Source organism: Passer montanus, unplaced genomic scaffold (assembly GCF_014805655.1).
Source record: "Passer montanus isolate IOZ18808 unplaced genomic scaffold, ASM1480565v1 scaffold86, whole genome shotgun sequence".
NCBI classification, from domain to species: domain Eukaryota; kingdom Metazoa; phylum Chordata; class Aves; order Passeriformes; family Passeridae; genus Passer; species Passer montanus.
Window position 1 is genome coordinate 2,248,454 of NW_024373923.1, and position 19,376 is coordinate 2,267,829.

At 41.0% G+C, this 19,376-nt stretch overlaps 1 protein-coding gene across 4 annotated transcripts in view; it reads right to left on the bottom strand.

The window, feature by feature from the left end:
• The window catches only part of DYM (dymeclin), a 207,063-nt gene that overhangs the window by 152,678 nt on the left and 35,009 nt on the right, over positions 1 to 19,376 (bottom strand). For all 4 annotated transcript variants that reach the window (XM_039733340.1, XM_039733338.1, XM_039733339.1 and 1 more), the window contains 2 exons: positions 12,408 to 12,533; positions 9,882 to 10,024 (listed from right to left, as the gene is read on the bottom strand). In XM_039733340.1, the coding sequence (XP_039589274.1) occupies positions 9,882 to 10,024; positions 12,408 to 12,533 (269 nt within the window). The remainder of the gene's footprint in view (positions 1 to 9,881; positions 10,025 to 12,407; positions 12,534 to 19,376) is intronic.

Genomic DNA, 19,376 nt, shown 5'->3' on the forward strand with positions numbered 1-19,376 from the left:
TAGGTAAAAAATAACGATGGTATAATCGCATTAAGGGTTTGTCTTTGTTGGTTTAAGACAAAGATTTTAGTCAAAGGCCTCATTAAATCTTAGATCATTCTGTGCAGGGCTTAGCTCCTCTGTGGGTCTACAAAAACAAGGAAGTACAACTATAATCCATAGAAATAAAAGAAAGATGGATAGACTTCCAAGTTTTTTATGCTTAAAAGTAGAGGAACATTTTCCCCTCTTGAACAAAAATTATTCATTAGAAACTATAGCTGTGAAAATCAAATTATTTGTGAAATTAACCCTTCAAAATCAAACACTTCAGTCCATATAGGCAATACTGCAAGTGTGTGCCCTTAAGAACATGTTGAACAAGGCTCAAGGGAAAATATACTCTGAGCCACATCCAGAGCCAAACTCCAGTGAGGTTGTAGCACCTCAACATTAGAAATCAATTATAGATAAAATTTTCACAGTATTTCCTCTTATCACAGAATGGTTTGGGTTGGAAAAGACCTTAAAGTTCATCTTGTTTCAGCCCCCTGCCATGGGCAGGGACACCTTCCACCAGACCAAGCTGCTCCAAGCCCTGTCCAGCCTGGCCTTGAACACTTTAAGGGATGGGACTTCTCTTATCCTTCAAGATATTTTTGTCTCATATTCTGCAAATCCAATGTAGTCTTTGCATACCAACCACAATAAAAAATGCAAATAACCAATATAAAACAAGATTGCTTAGGGAAATAAAAGCACAGTTTTATGATCTTTTGAGTTTTATTATTTTAAGAGTCAAGGAGCAAAGCTTCTGTACAGATCTGCAATTTTGAAGTGCAAATGTACACAGAAATGCACACAGACATTTTCACTACAGATTAAAGAGAAACAAGTATTAATCTGATTCTGGGTTTTGGTGCTCTTCAAAGTTTTTCTTCCACAATACATTTTTGTTTTCCTTCATTTCCCTCAGAGATCCTACCAGAGTCATCTCCTAAAAGCACAGTATTCCTTCACACCATACGCATTCAAAAGCCAGAATGACAATTTCTACTTGCATTAATGACTTGTTTATGGAGGTAGTTAATTACCCATCTCCTTCTGGATAGGTGCTTAGCACTGGCAAGGGAATATTTTTGTCTTGTACTATTACTAAATCAGAGTTCACCTGCAGGCTCCTTAAGTAAACTATTCTTTATATTTAAGCATTGTAATTGAGAATACTGACATCACAAATTAAGGCTTGTCCCCTGACAAAAATACTGAAAGGCAAATAAAACTGTTTCAGAACTTGAACTAATTTCATCATGATACAGAACATCCATATCTAAAATGTGCCACTACTATTACTAGTCAATTCCAGGCTGAACATATTTCATAAACTTCTCCTTCACCTTCTACATGTCAAAAAGTCTACCAGACTTCAAGAGTTATTTATGAATGGTTTAAAATACAGATTTTCCTTGCAGAAGCACTAAAAAAAAATAAATCTATCATCATTTATTTCAGAAAAGAAGCAGGAAGCTAAGGTGAAAGGAAACGGGGAACTAAACAGAAAGCATAGGCATCCTTTCCTTTACCCTTGTTTTACCTGTAATGTATCAATACTAAAATAAATATAAAATCTTAAAGAAAAATACAAAATAATACGACAACTTCACAGAACTGGTACTCCAGTAGCCTACTGGAGAAAACAGAACACCCAGAAAATGGAGCTAGCTAATCAATATTTCTAGACAGGCAGGGCACAGTACTGCCTTTTCATTCCTTTAGTCTTTACACACACAACCAATCAAAAAAACCACAAAATTTAACTATTAAAAGGAGTTTCACATGCCAGGCAATGTAACTCCCCTGCTCTGCTGAACATGGACAATGGTTAAAATTAGTGATCTGATGTCTAAATACTCCCACTCCAAAATATGGCACAGACATCTGGCAGGACAATGAAGGGGAAACAGTTAATGTGTTATTCAGTAACATGCAATTTATTAACAAAAGCAGCTTTGGATGGATTTAATCCATGAGCAGACCTGAAAAACAGTTTTTAAGAAAGAACAATAGAAAGCCAAAGAATTTGTTGTGCTTTATCAATGCTCTTCATCCTGACTTGCAATGTAGATCAGTTTCTCCTATCTATGCACTTCCCAATCTGTCCAGGGCACATGTCAATTATCAGACATCAAGTTTAATCCTTTCGTAACATGTCATCAATGCATCTGGAAACAAACAGATCATTCTTTTTCCTGACCTATCCAACCTTTTTCATGAGAAATCATGCAGCTAAATACCACAGCCTGAGCACTTTAGTGCAGGTATTTTCAAAATTATGAAGAATAAATCTCTCATGGAGGTGTAAGTTGTAGGTGTTATTTTAACATCCAATATTAGTGCAAAAAACCCTAATCCTCTGAGTCATCAACTCCACAAAATCTGCATCTGCCATCCAGAAATGACCATCAAAAAGCTCAAGATCAAAAAACCCTGGAATGGTTTGTGTTGGAAGGGAAAAGCTTAAAGCTCATCTTGTTCCACCCCCTGCCATGGGCAGGAACACCTACCACCATCCCAGGTGGCTCCAAAGCCCTGTCCAGGCCCAACCTGGTCTTAGACACTTCCAGGGATCCAGGGGCAGCCACAGCTGCTCTGGGCACCCTGGGCCAGGGCCTGCCCACCCTCCCAGCCACCAATTCCTGCCCAACATCCCAAAATGTGTGCCTGCCCTGTGGCAGTGCAGCCATGGCCTGTGTGCTGTCCCTGCAGGCCTTGTCCCCAGTGCCTGGGCAGCTCTCCTGGAGCCCCTGCAGGCCCTGGCAGGGGCTCTCAGGTGTCCCTGCAGCCTTCTCTTGTGCAGGGGAGCAGCCCCAGCTGTGCCAGGCTGGCTCCAGAGCAGAGGGGCTCCAGCCCTGGCAGCATCTACGTGCCTGCTCTGTACTGGCTGCAGCAGCTCCACGTCCTTGTGCTGCTGGAGCCAGGCCTGGGGCAGCTCTGCAGGTGGGGTCTCACCTGAGCACAGTATCTTTAATACTGTACAGGAAGTACAGCACCCCACAAGAAGAAGGCACTGAACCTTTAACTCATAGATTTTGGACTGTTTCTTACACAGCATAGATGGTCATTTTAAATGTGCTCAAAAATGAACTTGAAAAATACTGGTACTTTTTAAAGCCCTTTCACATTTATTGCTAAAATAAAAATTACGTAGGAAATGAACATTCTTGTTGACACTCAACTATAAGATAAAGAGTTATGGATTTCTCACCATCCACTAGTTTAAATTTATAGGACTTTAAGAAAAAGTCAAACATAACTGGTTTTGCTGGTCAAGTTCATTTTTTACATAGCTCATTACTAACATTCTCTAATTATAAATATTGTCTACCTCAATTTCCATTTCCATAATTCTCTAGAGCTAAGAAGAATTTGGAAAGCAAGAAATAACTCCTTCTCAGCCATATAAAATTCCTTTTCTCTAGCCCTAATCTCTGCAAAATACCAACTTTTAAAACTTTGTTACAATACATCAGCATGCTTCTTGGTTTCCTTTAACAAGCAATTTCCCCAAAAGAATTAAAGAAAACTCATTTTTGAGCCAACAGGTTTTCTCTTCTCTTTTATAATGGGTTATTTGAAGCCGCTCAGGTTTTGGAATATCAGAATAAATGTCAGGGAGATAAATCACCAACACACCTCGTGAAACTTGCTGCTGCACTCTCAGTAAACAAGCTGAAGCATATGGTTACAATTAGGGTTTGTATGACCACAGAAATCAGAAGCTCTAGTCATGAACCACAGCCTCGCTGTGCTGCGCACTGATGGTCCCTGCTCCAAACAGCTGACAGGCTACAGAGAGCTACAGCTACAGCTCCCAGCACAACACAAGCCTGGGCAGTGGCAGGAAGACATCACAGAAAGGAGGCTTTACAGACTTTAAAAACACATAAGCCTCCACAATGTTAAGTATGAAAAATTTTGTCACTGTCACAAGGGTGGAGTTGTGGCAGTCAAGGGTCCCCAGGAGCACCAGCTTCTGCAAAAATACAAGAAAAACGTACACTTTCACAGAATCTCAGAATGGATAGAGGTGGAAGTGGATCACCTAGTCCCAGCTCCCTCCTGAAGCACGGTCATCCCAGAGTAATGGCACAGGATTGTGTCCAGATGATCTGGAATATCCACAGCAAGGCAGACTCCACACTCTCTCTGGTCTGTTTCAGTGCTCAGTCACTGCACGGGGAATTTCTTCCTCATGTCCAAATGGATCTTCCTGGGCATCAGTTCCTGTGGTGCCATTGCTGGGTCCCACAGAACAGAGTCTGATCCATGCTCTGACACTTCCCTGCAGATACTTATGAGTCTCTTCAGAGTCAATCAAAGATTTCTCAGAACTATCAAGCCAGGAGAAGACAGTATAAATTGCTCTTCTGAGAAAGAATGCTTTGCTGTCACTACCATCAGTGTATGCGCAAAGAGCAGAGCTCACAGAGCAAAGCCCCTACCTGTGCAGCTAATTCTGACTAATAGTGGTTTACTATCAAAATAATGTTGGTGAAGCTAACAGGACTGATCAAGAATTTCATGGAATCTCAGGATAGTTTGAGTTGAAATGGGACCTTAAAAACCATCTCATTCCAACCCACTGCCATGGGCAGGGACACCTCCCACTGTCCCAGGATGCTCCAAGCCCTGTCCAGCCTGGCCTTGGGCACTGCCAGGGATCCAGGGGCAGCCACAGCTGCTCTGGGCACCCTGGGCCAGGGCCTGCCCACCCTCCCAGACACCAATTCCTGCCCAACATCCCAAAATGTGTGCCTGCCCTGTGGCAGTGCAGCCATGGCCTGTGTGCTGTCCCTGCAGGCCTTGTCCCCAGTCCCTGGGCAGCTCTCCTGGAGCCCCTGCAGGCCCTGGCAGGGGCTCTCAGGTGTCCCTGCAGCCTTCTCTTGTGCAGGGGAGCAGCCCCAGCTGTGCCAGGCTGGCTCCAGAGCAGAGGGGCTCCAGCCCTAGCAGCATCATTATTTCTTAATTATACTACAATTGTTCTGGTTTTAGATCCTTGTCATTCAAAGTCCCAAGAACGTGGTGGAGCTGGGGCCAAATGCCACCAGAAGTGCTATTGCTGTATAATCATTCTATACTCTCACATCATGCAAATATACAAAGATAAATTACATTTCAAGAAACAGAACATACATGGCACAGTGTATGTCAAAGAACTGTTTAAGGGCTTGATAGCGAGTACATCTCTGGTTTGCAGAGATACCTACCAGACACAAGGTATTTCTGTACCAGCATGATTAAGGCAGAAGGTGAGTTTTTGTCATAAAAACTTGAAAACTCCCAAAGGTGACACTGCAGCACTGGTCAGGACCAGCACACAAGCACAGATTTTGGGTAGGATGAAGCCACTCTTGCACCAGTTTGCTGTGCAGCTCTTGCAGACTGCCCCTGCCACAGCTACACAACCACAACACTCAAGTAATTCTTCTCAAAGTGCCTGTGCTTGAACTGCAGCCACACACTTTGCTCTGTGTCAGGTACATTGTCACGGGAACTAAGTGAAAGATTAAAGATCTGGAAACTTCCTCAATCTTCCCATTCAGACAGGGGAAAATGTCATGGTTACAGCACCAAGAGGATGACACTTACAGACTGTAAGCAAGTAGGAACACGAACAGACAGAACTGGAAAAGAAAGCTCAAATGTACATTTCCATTGTGGTGGGCCTGAACAGGCAATTAAGCATTGACTAAGCACCAGAGATAGACACCAGATCTGTGACACATCACAAAAAAGGATCTGGAAGGTAGAGCAAGCAGAGTGAAGCATTTGTTAGCAGAAGTAAAAGTTGGTGAAATCATAAGAAATAACAGACAGATTGTTAGTGTATTTTTGTGTCTCTCTACTTTGATATTTATTATACATTATACTACTATTTTAATGTAGATATTATAAATCAGGTTACACAAAATTGAAGAGGAAAAAGACTATTAACATAAGACACTAAATATTAATAAACAGGTTTCTTATATGATTAAAAATTACCATTCAAACGCTTCTATTAACCAGAAAGTAGCACAAAAAATATAATAAGCTGTAGTGTATATAAATCACAGATGTACAATAGAGGTCTGGTATCTTCAGGTGTCTTAATGCTGAATACTATAATGCAGAGTAAAGATTATACTTGCCTGATATAACATCATTAACGGCCTGTAGTATTTCTCTAGCTCCAACCAAAGAACACAGACATGAGAAAACAAGCCATCATTGACCACTACACACTGAATTCTGCAATTTCTAGGAATGCTACACCAGTACGTTCGTGTGGCAGATTAGTTATGATGATGACTTGGGTGATGAATGAAGCTGAATCCCATTACTGACTTTGCTTTAGTTCCTTACAGATACAGCATTGTACCCCTCACATCTATAAACACCCCAACAGCACAAACCAAGTAAATTAGATCCCACTGTTGCAGTAACTCCTTACTCCTGCCAGATGCATTACTGTCTGGAGTTGTTTTTAATACCAAAGTATAAACTGGATCAACTATTTCAAAGGAAACCATCTAAATTGACTTATTTTTCAATAGTCTTGAGTAGCACTATCATTTCCCTGTCTTAGCACATCATCTACTTGGCATCTAACAAGGATTCTATTTTGCAAGCAATAAAATGACTAATTAAAAAAAAATTTCTTGTCCACAAAAAGTTGTCCCAACTTAGTTGACTGTAGACTATGAATTGGCAAATGTTAACAAATCTCAACAAAAAACAAGAGGGAACTTAGAGCCAACAAAAATACTTGGATTTCAGGGTAAGTTGGTTCAATGTGTTTTGTGAACCAAGAATAATTAATTTCTGGTTTCCAATAAATGAGTTTATAATATCTAGATTCTACTGCCACGCATATTAATGTCATTTATGCTTCACAACACTGCCCCAGATCTAGCAGCACTTTACAATTACTTTGCACACCTACTGAAAGACCGCAAAGACAAAGCAAAGTTGACTCAGTAGAGAAAAATCTCCTTTATGAAGTCACAAAAATAAATACCATTATTTTTCCCCCCCTTCAAAAACCACCATTGTTTCTTTAATTATTGGAGCATAACAGAATTGGCAGGACAATCCAATCCAGGTATTTTATATGCAGGACAGAAAAAGGTCCTTGCACAGAGGTAACCTGGATCCAGTCAGAGGCCAAACCCAGAAGTCATTGGTGTGAGGATGTTGGTTGTGTGGTTTCAGAGTTAAGGAAGCTCATGAGAGGAAGAAAAACAGGCTACGAAGGATGAGAAGCAGGAGAAGGTTAACTGTGGGAAAGGGTAAAATTCTGCTCATATCGTGTATAATTATCACTCCTGCTGAATCACAAGGAAGGAAAAGGAGGGTGGATCTAAAATACGGTGCTTGTAAGAGTTTGTTGATCTCCTGCTGCAGAGCAAGTGACTACAAAATAGTAATAACATTATACAGGGTAATTTAGATGACTGTGTTATCAAGTAAAATAATTAACAAGTACAATAATTATTTTAGGCCTCAAAATGTCATATTAAAAATATTTTTTTTCTAAAACCAGGCTCCTGTCTCCTTTCATCCTAAGGAGATTATATTTAGACTATTTCAGCAAACTTACTTTAAGCATTATGTAGTATTTAAAAGGCACTGAGCAACACAGAAGTGAGTTTTCAATTCTTCCATTCTTCTTTCAATCTCTATCATGTAAAGATTACAAAAACCACAAAAGTAATACAATACAGAAATCACATACAAGTTTTCAACAGCTGTTCATTGCTCAAAATTCCCTTTTGCACCCTAACACACTATCACCTCGTGTTGCTGCATCTTAATTTGTGCTGCGCTCTACCCATGTACCAGAGGCTGCATGAACCAAAGTATTGATTTGATAAGAGTTAATTCAGAGATAAGACAGGCAAATATGCCATTTACTCTACAATCCTACTGTGCCCACGTTTCACCTATAGTCCAACATCATATATAGGCAAATAATTGTTAAAAAATCCCAAGCAACTGTCTGGGCATGGATAGAAAAAACATTTCTGTTTTTTAATAGGATGTGGCACTCCTTTTTTCCCTTTTCCCAGGCAGGAAATTAGAAAGCTCTTTAAAAAGGCTCCTCTTCTTAAAGCTTTAAATGAAGACACTTAATTTGCTGGGCTAAGAGATGGCACTTCAGGTACTCATGAAAGAAGCAAGAAAACAAGCGTAGGCGTATGCCAAGGTAGTTGCTAAGGGAATGGTTCAAGAGGAGTGAAGGAGGTGGGAGTGTAGGAAGAGACAAGAACAGATGTAGGCTGAAATCTTAAAGAGTTTGCATTAAGAAATGGAAAATTAATATACAACGAGTAAAAAGTCATGGGGGATATCATGTAAGAAGTGTTACAGAGGGAGGCTCAAGTGGTGGCAATATGGATGGATTTATGTACCAGTCAAGTAACCAGAAGAGGGGAAGAAGTGTTTTGCCTGTGGCAGCACTGAGTCTGAAAGACACGAGAGAGATCAGATCTAATAATAACATAAATAACAGCAATTATTCAGGTAATACTATGTACCAAAATATGCAGAAAAAACTGAAAAACTACAAACCAGATACTGAAAACTGCTTTAGAAAAATATGTTATGATGATGACTTTAGAAAAATATGTTATGATGATGATATGTTAAGAGAAATTTCTCCTTGCAATTGAAACGAAGGAAAAGAATATACCTGATGGGACTCTCGAAAAAAACACAGCAAAGAACAATTTAATTAATCTGGCGTGCGTGTAAGTGAATCGCAAAGCAAGCCACTGCTTTGTGCCGGGTTTAGCTTAGGGACACAAGCCAGGCGCGGCCCCGGAGGGTGTAGCCCGGAGCGCAGAAGGAGCTGAGCGCAGCAGCCGTGCGCTTTTACTGCCGCCGTGAGGAGGGACGCGGGCACTGCCTCCGACTGCAAATTCTGGCAGACCCCTTGTGGCCTGAACTTTAATATTCCCTCAGGAGGCTGCCAGTGAATTGATTTCACAAAAGAGCTAAATAAATAGTATCGGTTTTAACAGCAACTGACTTGCAAAGTGTTCTCTAGTTTATCGGGGAGAAAGAAAATAATATCTACCTTTGCTGTTAGCACTGTATTATGTTTTATTCTCATTCAGCGGGAAAGAAAAAACCTCTAGGACAGATTTTTATACACCAGTAAAACACATCTGGTGCAGGGAAGGGAGCAGCCACCAAACAAAACAGAGTGTACAGTATAACAAAAATGAGAAACCTTTTTCTGAACAACAAATGGCATCAAGTCTTTGCTATTCTTCAGGCAGTGTTTCTCTACAGCAAACAGTCTGGGAAAGGTCAGAATCTAGTCATACTTATCAGGAAAAAACATTAGTCAACTTACTGAGAAAGGCACAGTATGTTACAAAAATTCCTATCTAGGTTGCTCCCTTACATCAAAGAGCCCTCCTAGGAGGGATCCCTTGGGGACCACCTAGCCCAACCTTCTGCTCAAGCAGAGCCACAGAGCAGGTCACCACATGCACAGAGTAATTGTAAAGAATAAAATGTGCACATAAAACTATTTCTTGCAACACTTAAAGTAACTTGAAGTATGTGATTCATCAAATAGGGCACTGCTTGGTTGGTTGAGGGATTTTTAATGTGTCAGTAAAAAAAACCCAGGGGCTAGGTGATACTTTTACCATCTGCTGTCCTGCAGGTATAATTGCTTCAGATTCTAACACATCTCAAGATGGGCCATGCAGGCCTGTGGACAGCTTTTCTACACTGGTATCACTTGCTGAAAAAGAAATGGGCTACAGGTGTGTCTGCAAGAGAGGGCACACAGAAGGCAATTCTTCATATGGTCTGAAATACAATTTATAGAAAATCAGACTCACTTGCCACCCCAGATGCAATTCCATAGAGCAGTCCTCCTCCATCTGTTTGCTGCTGAAAGACGTGGGTCCCTGGAGGTGGGCTTCTCTCTTGTCTAATGAAATTATACAGCAAAGTTTTCACAAGTCTGCTGGTGTATGGGAGACTGGAAAGAAAAAGAAATAGAAAAAAACTTTAGTTGACTCACAACTCCCAAAAATTAACACAACAACATCCAGGTAGGGTGCAAAGGCTAGTGTTTGGCATTAAAGATGGTCAGTAACTCTCCCAGTGCTGACCAGACTGGAAAGGGAAAGAACACCAAGGTCTTGTCCATGCAAAGCTGCCCAGACCTCAGCAGGAGTCTGAAGGAGTCTCTTACACAGCAGGACCATGAAAATTAACTTTTGGTTTTTATTTTTTAAATACTATTTTTAAATAAACTGTTCAGTTTGTAGAATCATTGTATTCACTTACCTCAATACACCAATGGTAAAAAATATTTATGCAATGAAAAGAAATGCTATGTTTTTTAGTTTTTACTCCATGCTCTAGTAACACAGAGCATCTCTCCAAACACACAGTATTTTTGTCTGTGTGTGCAGCTCAGAACCAATCTTAAATCTTTTCATTCCTCAAGGATTCCATAATTCTAGGAATTTGCAAAGACCAATGAAACAACCAACCTTACATCAGTGAATCTGAAAAATGCCAGTAGAATTTGTTGGGTTTAACTAAAAGGCTACAGTATTTCCAAAATGGAGTAGCATTTCCACAAAAGCAAACAGCTGGCTCCCATTCCCATCTGATTTAGAGCTGAAAAGAAGGAGCTCTGTTAGGATGGACTCTCTGACCATCAGCAGAATCCCAGAAGGTGAGGGGCTAATGTGCATGTCCCAAACACCAATAGCTGCATGGTGTAGAGCCAGCCGAGGGTTTTTGGGAATAACAAACAAGGACTGTCAGTAAAAAAACACCACAGAAAGACCAGGATGTGGCTGGAGAAGGGGCCACATGAGGCAGGGCAGCATTTCTGGGACAAACCTCCTGGCTGTGGCTCCTGCAGAAAAGCACAGCCCAGCCTGGTACAGGTGCAGGGATGGGGCTGAGAAGGGCCAGGCACTGCAGGGGAACACGAGCCCATCCAAGACCCCAAAGCCTCCAACCCATTTCCAGAAAGGTCTGAAGGAACCACTGGGAATGAGAACTGACTTGCACAAGAAGTGGGAAGCTTGTCCCCAGGGAGTGGAATGTTTCAATGTGCCCCACAAAGCCCAGGCACCCAGGACACCCCTCCACCTGGATCCACACTGGAGCCAGGACTCGTGATCTCTCTGTTTTTTTCTTCCTTTCTCTCTCCCCTCCTTTGATCCAATTCTCTGTCTCTCTCCCTCGCTCTCTCTCTGTGTCCCTCTCTTTCTCCCTTACAGCCCCCTCCCACCTTTATTCAAACCCTACTGTGCTTACACTGGGCTATCAGGGACAAACTCTGTTTTCCATGCCAAGTGTGTAATTTACTAATAAAACTTAGCAGATCCTATGACTTTTGTCATTCCTTTTCATCATGAACATCTACAAATCCTGGGTGCTTCCCTCTCCTTAGGGGTGAGATGTCACACCAGTGCCACTCCACCTGTTCACATTGCTCTTGATTCCCAGACACCAAATGCCTCTGTCTCTCCCCAGAGGTCAGGCTCCTCCTACCCCCAAATCAGACCTCTCAGACCACATGCTAACTCTTCCCCCAAATATTCCCCATTTTCCCCCAAACCCTTGATTCCTTCAGTCCAGAGACTGAAGTACCAGGATATTCCACACATCCTGAGGCTCTGGCTCTATCCTGCTGCTGTTTCAGGCTGAAGTCTTCCCTGTGCTCCAAGGTGAGCCTCTTTCCCTGCACGTCAGAGTAGTATCTGTCTCTTACATTTAGCAGAAACTTCAGGAAACCAGAGAATAAATACATTTATGAGAAATCTGCCCACACGGAACTTGAAGCTGAAGGAGGATGAATGGGAGCCTGACTAAAATGCATGTAAGCCACCGTGAAAGCACTTGAACACAACCACCAACTTGCCAGAACAAATAGTGTTACTCACACTACCAAGTCTACCCCCAGCTAAGTGCTCCCTTCAGCTCAGCACAGCATGTGTCTTCATCTTTCCAAGGACTGCTGCTTATCTGGATGGCAAGAAAGCACCAGCATTTCTGAGGGACCTGAGTTCTCCAGGCTGCAGTGCTACAAGACTCATTGCTGAATCAAAAAACCATTCTGAAAAGTTAATACTGATTTAAGTTAATGAAACTACCCTCAAAATATAAAAATTATTTCCAAATTAGTTTTACTGAGGTCTGAGCTGTGAGATCTCCACCCAAATCCCTCCAAGAGCCTTTACACACATTTGCTTTTGTGATCTGTTTTCTTTTGAGCAGAACAAATTTTCTATCAAGAGAACATTTTGCTGCCTTCTGTTTTCAGGTACACAAACAACCTGAAGAAGCCACCAGCAGCATTTGCTTTCCCTCAGGCAGCACCCCAGAGCAGGACGTACCATCGACCATGCATCAGGTATCTGTGAATGATGCTCTCTCGCAGAATCTCTTTGTGGAATAATTGGCAGGAGAGGAACACAATGAGAGTTGTCACGGCTTCCAAAGAAATGCTGTATGTAATATCTCTGCAGAATAAAGGGAAAATTACAGAGATTAATCTACTGGGTTGTTTACAAGCTGATTTCCAAGAATACTTGGTAGCTTCACCTGAAGTTATACACTGTGTAGCACAAAGAGTTTCAGCTGGGAACATGTAAACAACAAACTGAAGAAACTCAGAATCATTGCATACCAAAAATGGGTGTTTTTCTTAGAAATAAGCACTGTTTTCATACACCAAAGGACAAAACAATGTAAAAAGAGGTATTGCTCATGGCACTCAAGTTGCAATTGATAGACTATACTTCTTCCTCAAAATAATAAGTATCTCTCAGAAGTGTGTCCTTTGTACTATTAAACAAAATTGTCACCAAACCATCATGCTAAGTGAGGGAATGAATGTCCAGCTATCCCAACACAGCTCCATCTGCCAAGAAAACTGGATCCCTGTGAGAAGAATATAATATACAAATGCCAGCTCAAGTGTACAAAACACTCAGGGTATTAGGATACCACATACATTGCTCAGTCTTAAATGCTATTTCTGAGGTAACAGGGAAGTAGAAAGTTTCAAGGTATTACAAGGTACTCAAGATAATCACAAAGAATGAGCTGCAATGCTTAAATACAGACACCAGACAGTTCAGCAGAGTTCATTTAGCTCAGGCTGATTAGGAAAGGCTGTGCAGCAGAACAGATGACAGGCACACTATTAAAAGTATCTTGTGCTTTCTGTTCCCACCTCTACCTATAATGACTTTGTTACAAATCTTGTTTTTAAAAGGTAGAGAAAAGCAGCACTTGCCTCCTAAATCAGTAACAAATTACAGACTGCAAGAAACCTTTTAAAATACAATGAACTAACTTGGACATAAACCAGTATCATTCTTACTTACAACCAAAGACCATTTTTACATCCTCCAAAATTAGGTACTTCATTTGGTGCAACAGCACCATCCTGCAGTTCATCAGAAATATTGTTATCAAGGATTGTTATTGTTGCCACAAGTCCTTTTAATGCTTCTCCCACTCACACTAGTTAATTTCCACAGTATGCTTCACAATCCAGTAACGCTAAGTTACAACAGTTTCCCTGCAACAACAATGAAGTTTTTCTGACCTAGGACCTACTGGAAATTCAAAATCTGTTTATTATTGTCAAATGCAAATATTTAATAGTACCTATATTTAAGATTTTTTAAAAATCAAAACACCAAAGAACAAATTAGCATCTATGTTGCTTAACCAGTGGTGCTAAATTTTTCTTTGTTACAATGTCACCTTCCAAAAATTTTATTCTCAACATTTAGAACAGGTATAAGCATAAAACTGTGTGATCTTTCAAACAATAATGACTTGAAAACTACAGTGCAATCTCCCAAAGCAAAATTAACCTCAAAAACTAGATTTTCACTAGTCTCAGGACCAGAGCAGGTGTGGTCCTCACTAAAATACACAGCATTTTATTTAGAAGAAATCAGTCTAATTTTTAACACAATCAAATAGTTTAATATTCCCCAGTGTGCTGCCAGATATGCTGTAAACAACATGCATTACTGTCAAGTGTAAACACAAGAATTTCATGCATCACAATGCACAGACAGCTTAAATTAAGCTCTTCTGCAGCAGCTCCAGGCCAGAGTTTCTTCAGAGTGCAGTTATTTACTCAAAGCCAAGAGCAAACTGGAATCACAATTTCCTGGATCACAATCCACAAAACTACACCACCTCTCATACAAAAATGTTTTTAAAAATGAAGGTTGTGCATATTCACTGTTTTTTATTTTCTCTCACTTCATTTGAGTATTTGAACCCCAAGTATTTGAAGTTATGGGTTGGGAAAACACATACTGCCTAAGTAACATTTTCCTGAAAATCATGATGTCCTTTTGAATTACTTTTACTCTCTGCAAGTTACCTGACTTTTTGCCCACTCCTGAGGAAGTTCGCCAGTGTAAATGCTGATAATTAGATCAGGCCAGAGGTTACACTCTGATCTGGTTCCACTGCAAATTCATCTGAGCCAGAAGCAAGGCTGCACTAGGAACAGTGCCTGCTCCCTCTCCCAACCAGAGGAGCTGTGCAATCCGCCACCCACATGCATCCCAAGAAAAGCAAAGAGGACTTATACACATAACATCAATTATCAAAGGTTCAGCCACCAGCAAACAAAAAATAAGAAATATTTTTCTCTCAAAATAAAAGCAACAGTTTGGGAAAATACTTTTTTTGATATTATAAGAAAAACATTCAGAAACTTATCATTATGACAACGGCTGAGAATACAAAAACAATGTTTCCTACCCCAAGGTGATGAATGAAAATGGTAACAACTTTACGACCTACTACAGCATGCAGTGGGTCACTATTCAAAGAGGAAACATACTTTGGGGTCTAGTATACTTTTTCTCCATTTCAATCATTCATTCATTTATTTTTATTATAACCCACACAAGTGGAATAGCAAATTTGAGGAAACATTACAAAATAATTTTCTGTTTTGATAAGAATCAGCATAAAAAAATAAACAAAGATATTACGGTACTGCATTAAGGAAAAAAAATCTGCTTTCAATATCCTTATATAAATCAGATAGATAGAAAAAAACCCAGAATGGTAAATTCAAGCAGTCCCAGTTAGTGAGTTAGGCTCATTTTCTCTAAGTTCAAAACTCAGACAAGGCACATTTAACAGTAGAAACACTCCACTAAAACCTGTAGAATCTGTTCAGATTAAATCTCCTCTGACATAAACACAAGCAGGGTCCTGATATCAGGGGTAACCCCTCAGGTCCAATCTCCCTTAATTTATCAGCACAAGGATAAAGCTTCAGAGCAAAACTATTTTCTCCACCAAGGGTCAAATGTATGGTTTTCTGAAACTCAGGCATTTCTAAAGGATCACAAGAACTACCAGGAACCTCTTTCAACTTCAAAGAACACTTTGTTTATTTATATTGAGCGACTATATAATAGGGGGTCTTGGTCTTGATTTTTTTTTTTTTATTCAAAGCTATCAGTCATATAAAATGACTTTAGATGGAAATTATGCTGATCTTCAACTTCCCCTGAAAACTGTTTGCTTGCAGATAAGGAGGAAACTAGAAATAATGAACTCATGTATCAATTGCATGTCAAAATTATTTAGCTACTTCTTTCAGAAAGCCAGAATAACTGCATGTTGTTTTGAGCTTCTGTGGCATTTTTTCTTTCCTTCTCAAGTGTCTTGCAAAACAAATAAAAAATCCACAGATAGAGCTCACATTCTGTGTAAATGGACTTCATAAAGCAAGGTACCAAAACATACAGAGGTCTTTTCTTTCTCTTGTTTTGGATTTTCTCTTTTCGGGATTCATTTGTTATTCTAATTTTTTTCATCTTACTCTCTCTCTCCCCTTTCCAAAGGGAAATATATTCTGGTATCAGGTAGATAAGTTAGCAGATACTAGAGGTCTGTCTCTGAAAAGACATCTTGAGAAACACACATCTTTCACATGGAAAGAATCTGAGATAGACTGAAGTCCAGAACTCATGGCATTTGTTTCTCTCCTGCATTTGGGTTCTCCTCTTATCCCAGGCAGCTGTCCTCCTGGTACCATACCTCATATGCAGTGGCATCCCTGGACCAGATGGAGCAAGCCCAGGTTCTCCCATGTGACACCTGAGCTCAAACTGATTTCTGGCAACATAAACCTCATACATAAACGTCTACTCTCTGAAGAAAAGACACATCATGTTATATCTATCCAAGATTATGTTAAATTATGGATTCTTCATAGAATGAGGAGCTCCAAAATGCAAGATTCCCTCATACTAGCATAACAAATTTGTGTATTTAACATGTTTTTAGTGTCTACATTTCAATGAAAAACTGATACATCAATGGATTCCTTCCAAAAGCAAATGATGCCAGATAATTTTAATTAAAAAAAATTTAATTAAACAACAAAGGACTTTATGATTTATAATCATAAATAAATCAGTAATCGTTACATAACAACTTATTAAATCAAAAGACAAAAATTAGAATGACAGAATGGTTTGGGTTGGGAGGCACCTTGAAGCTCATCCAGTCCCATTCCCTGCCATGGGCAGGGACACCTTCCACTGTCCCATGGTGCTCCAAGCCCTGTCCAGCCTGGCCTTGGAAGGGATGGAAAGTCCACAACCTCCAGGAAATAAATTCTACTGAGTCAGATCACGATCCATTTTAATCTGTGTTGTCAGGTAGGTAACAGAGATCCTGGGCTCCTCTGGGACCTCTACAGCTGCTTTAAAGCAGCACTGCATTTAGGCATACAGTAGTACTGCTTTAGAAGAAATTGGTGCAGAACCTAATTCTTCCAGGATATGGACTGGAGAGAATACCACTTTTCTTCTGGTCTTCCACCAGGAACATACAATTTATTAGATTTATTTTATTTCTTAACTTTGATGGCAAACTCGTAAATTAGAATCATCAAATCCTAGGCTGGTTTGTGTCAGAAAGGACCTTAAAGCTCATCTAGTTCCACCCTCTGATGCAGACAGGAACACCTTCCACTACACTGGGTCGCTCCAAGCCTCATCCAACCTTAGCCCAAATACTGTTCCCAAATGATGCAATCATCCCACACAGAAAAAGAACTATGGTCCTGTTAAAATCACAACTTCCCATTATCCTGGCATCTGCTTTATCCATTCAAAACCACGTGGATGACCTCCTATCAGCATCACCTACCAAGAACTTCAACAATCTACCTATGTGTCACCATCCTGCTGCTGCTGGCTTCCCTCCAAGGCCAAGCACCACTCACAAGTGCTTTCTGTGCTCCCAGTCATTCAGCTTTGTTCCCTGCCTGTGAGAGAGAGGTCTGTGACAGAGGAACCAAGGTGAAGCATAGAGGCACCATAGAGGAAAATCTCAGCTACGAACTCCAATTAACACTCTGAAGGCACATGCTGTTGTAAACACTTTAATTACTCAGTGAAATGCAGCTATTTCTATATCAGCACACAGAGGCTGAGAGCTCATAAATGATTTCACACCTACAGAGCAAACAGCCTCAACAGTAAGAAACCAAACTCCAAATTTCAAATCCCACCCCTACACTGAGCCCCCTCCCTGTTTAAATATTTTCCTGAACTTTCACCCAGCCAGAGCTGTCTACTCCGAGTACTAAAAGGTTAAAAGGTAACCCATTTTCTAATTTAGGAGAGTTGCCAAAAGGGCTGATTCATACAAAAAGTCTCAAATCATACAGGAACCAGGTTTCATTTCCCTGCTTCCTGAGGGCCCACCAGAAAGGTGAAAGAGGAGTCACCACAGAGAATAGGATCAGTTTTGGAAACTGAAAAGCAAGTACAATATCTGGCTATCAGTCTCAGGATACAAGTACAACAACTCAAAGAGAACATAATCCTTCCTCTTGGAAATACTCCTAATTTTACACTTACTGATGGCACATATGCACTGTGGCAGCTGATAATGCTCTACACTCATTACAGCTGACTCCAAACATTTGGGAGATGTCCCAAGAGGGCACTCAGCAAACACCGACTGGAAGTAGAAAGCATCTCTGACATTTCATACTGCATCTCCCCCACACTGGGTATTCTCAACTGGGAGAAGAACAGGGTGAGAAAACAAAAAATTCCAGAATGGTTTGGGTTGGAAGGACCTTAAAAATCACCTCATTTCAAGCCCCTGCCATGGGCAGGGACATCTTTCACTAAACCTCCAAGCCCTGTCCAGCCTGGCCTTGGGCACTGCCAGGGATCCAGGGGCAGCCACAGCTGCTCTGGGCACCCTGGGCCAGGGCCTGCCCACCCTCCCAGCCACCAATTCCTGCCCAACATCCCAAAATGTGTGCCTGCCCTGTGGCAGTGCAGCCATGGCCTGTGTGCTGTCCCTGCAGGCCTTGTCCCCAGTGCCTGGGCAGCTCTCCTGGAGCCCCTGCAGGCCCTGGCAGGGGCTCTCAGGTGTCCCTGCAGCCTTCTCTTGTGCAGGGGAGCAGCCCCAGCTGTGCCAGGCTGGCTCCAGAGCAGAGGGGCTCCAGCCCCTGGAGCACCAACAATATGGAAATACTCCAAAAGTAGTACCCAAAGGATTAATATGACTTGAGAGCCTTTTTTCACAGACCTGTTCCTACACCAACTATTCTGAAACTATGTGATGGTGTATATTGTCACCTCACTGATATTTATTTCTGCCCTCTACAGATTAAAAATCCTAGAAGAAATTCTGGACTTCAAAACACGAGAGCCTTTTTTCACAGACCTGAGACTATGTGATGGTGTATATTGTCACCTCACTGATATTTATTTCTGCCCTCTACAGATTAAAAATCCTAGAAGAAATTCTGGACTTCAAAACATTGCAAAGAAGGTTTATTATTCTCCATTTACTTTTCATATCACCAAGTCTTGTTAACAATATCCACTAAAACTAATTAGACATTACTTTTCAGACAACAGAACACAAGAGAGCAGCCCAAATTCCTATAGAAAGGGACAGCTGCAGAGACTCCCAGGTGTAGCTTCCAAATCCCTGGGAAGAGGAGATGACCCAGGTAATCAAACAACTACATTAGACCATCAGAGAGTTCTACACAGAGCCAGACCACAGGAATCACATCCTGAACTTCAGTGATGCAGCCTAAGTGAAAGGCAGACCTGCTCCACAGTCTCTCTCTGCCTTTGCTGCTAAGACCCAAATACCTGCAACCAGAGGTTTTTCAACACCCATCATCTTTTGTGAAAAGAGGGCTGAAAACTACATGAAAGCAGATTATTAGAATATGATACACAACATAATGTATGAAAAAACTGCACAGACCTCTGATACTGTGCTTTGAGGCGAGGAAGTTTGTTACAAATTAAAGCACACGT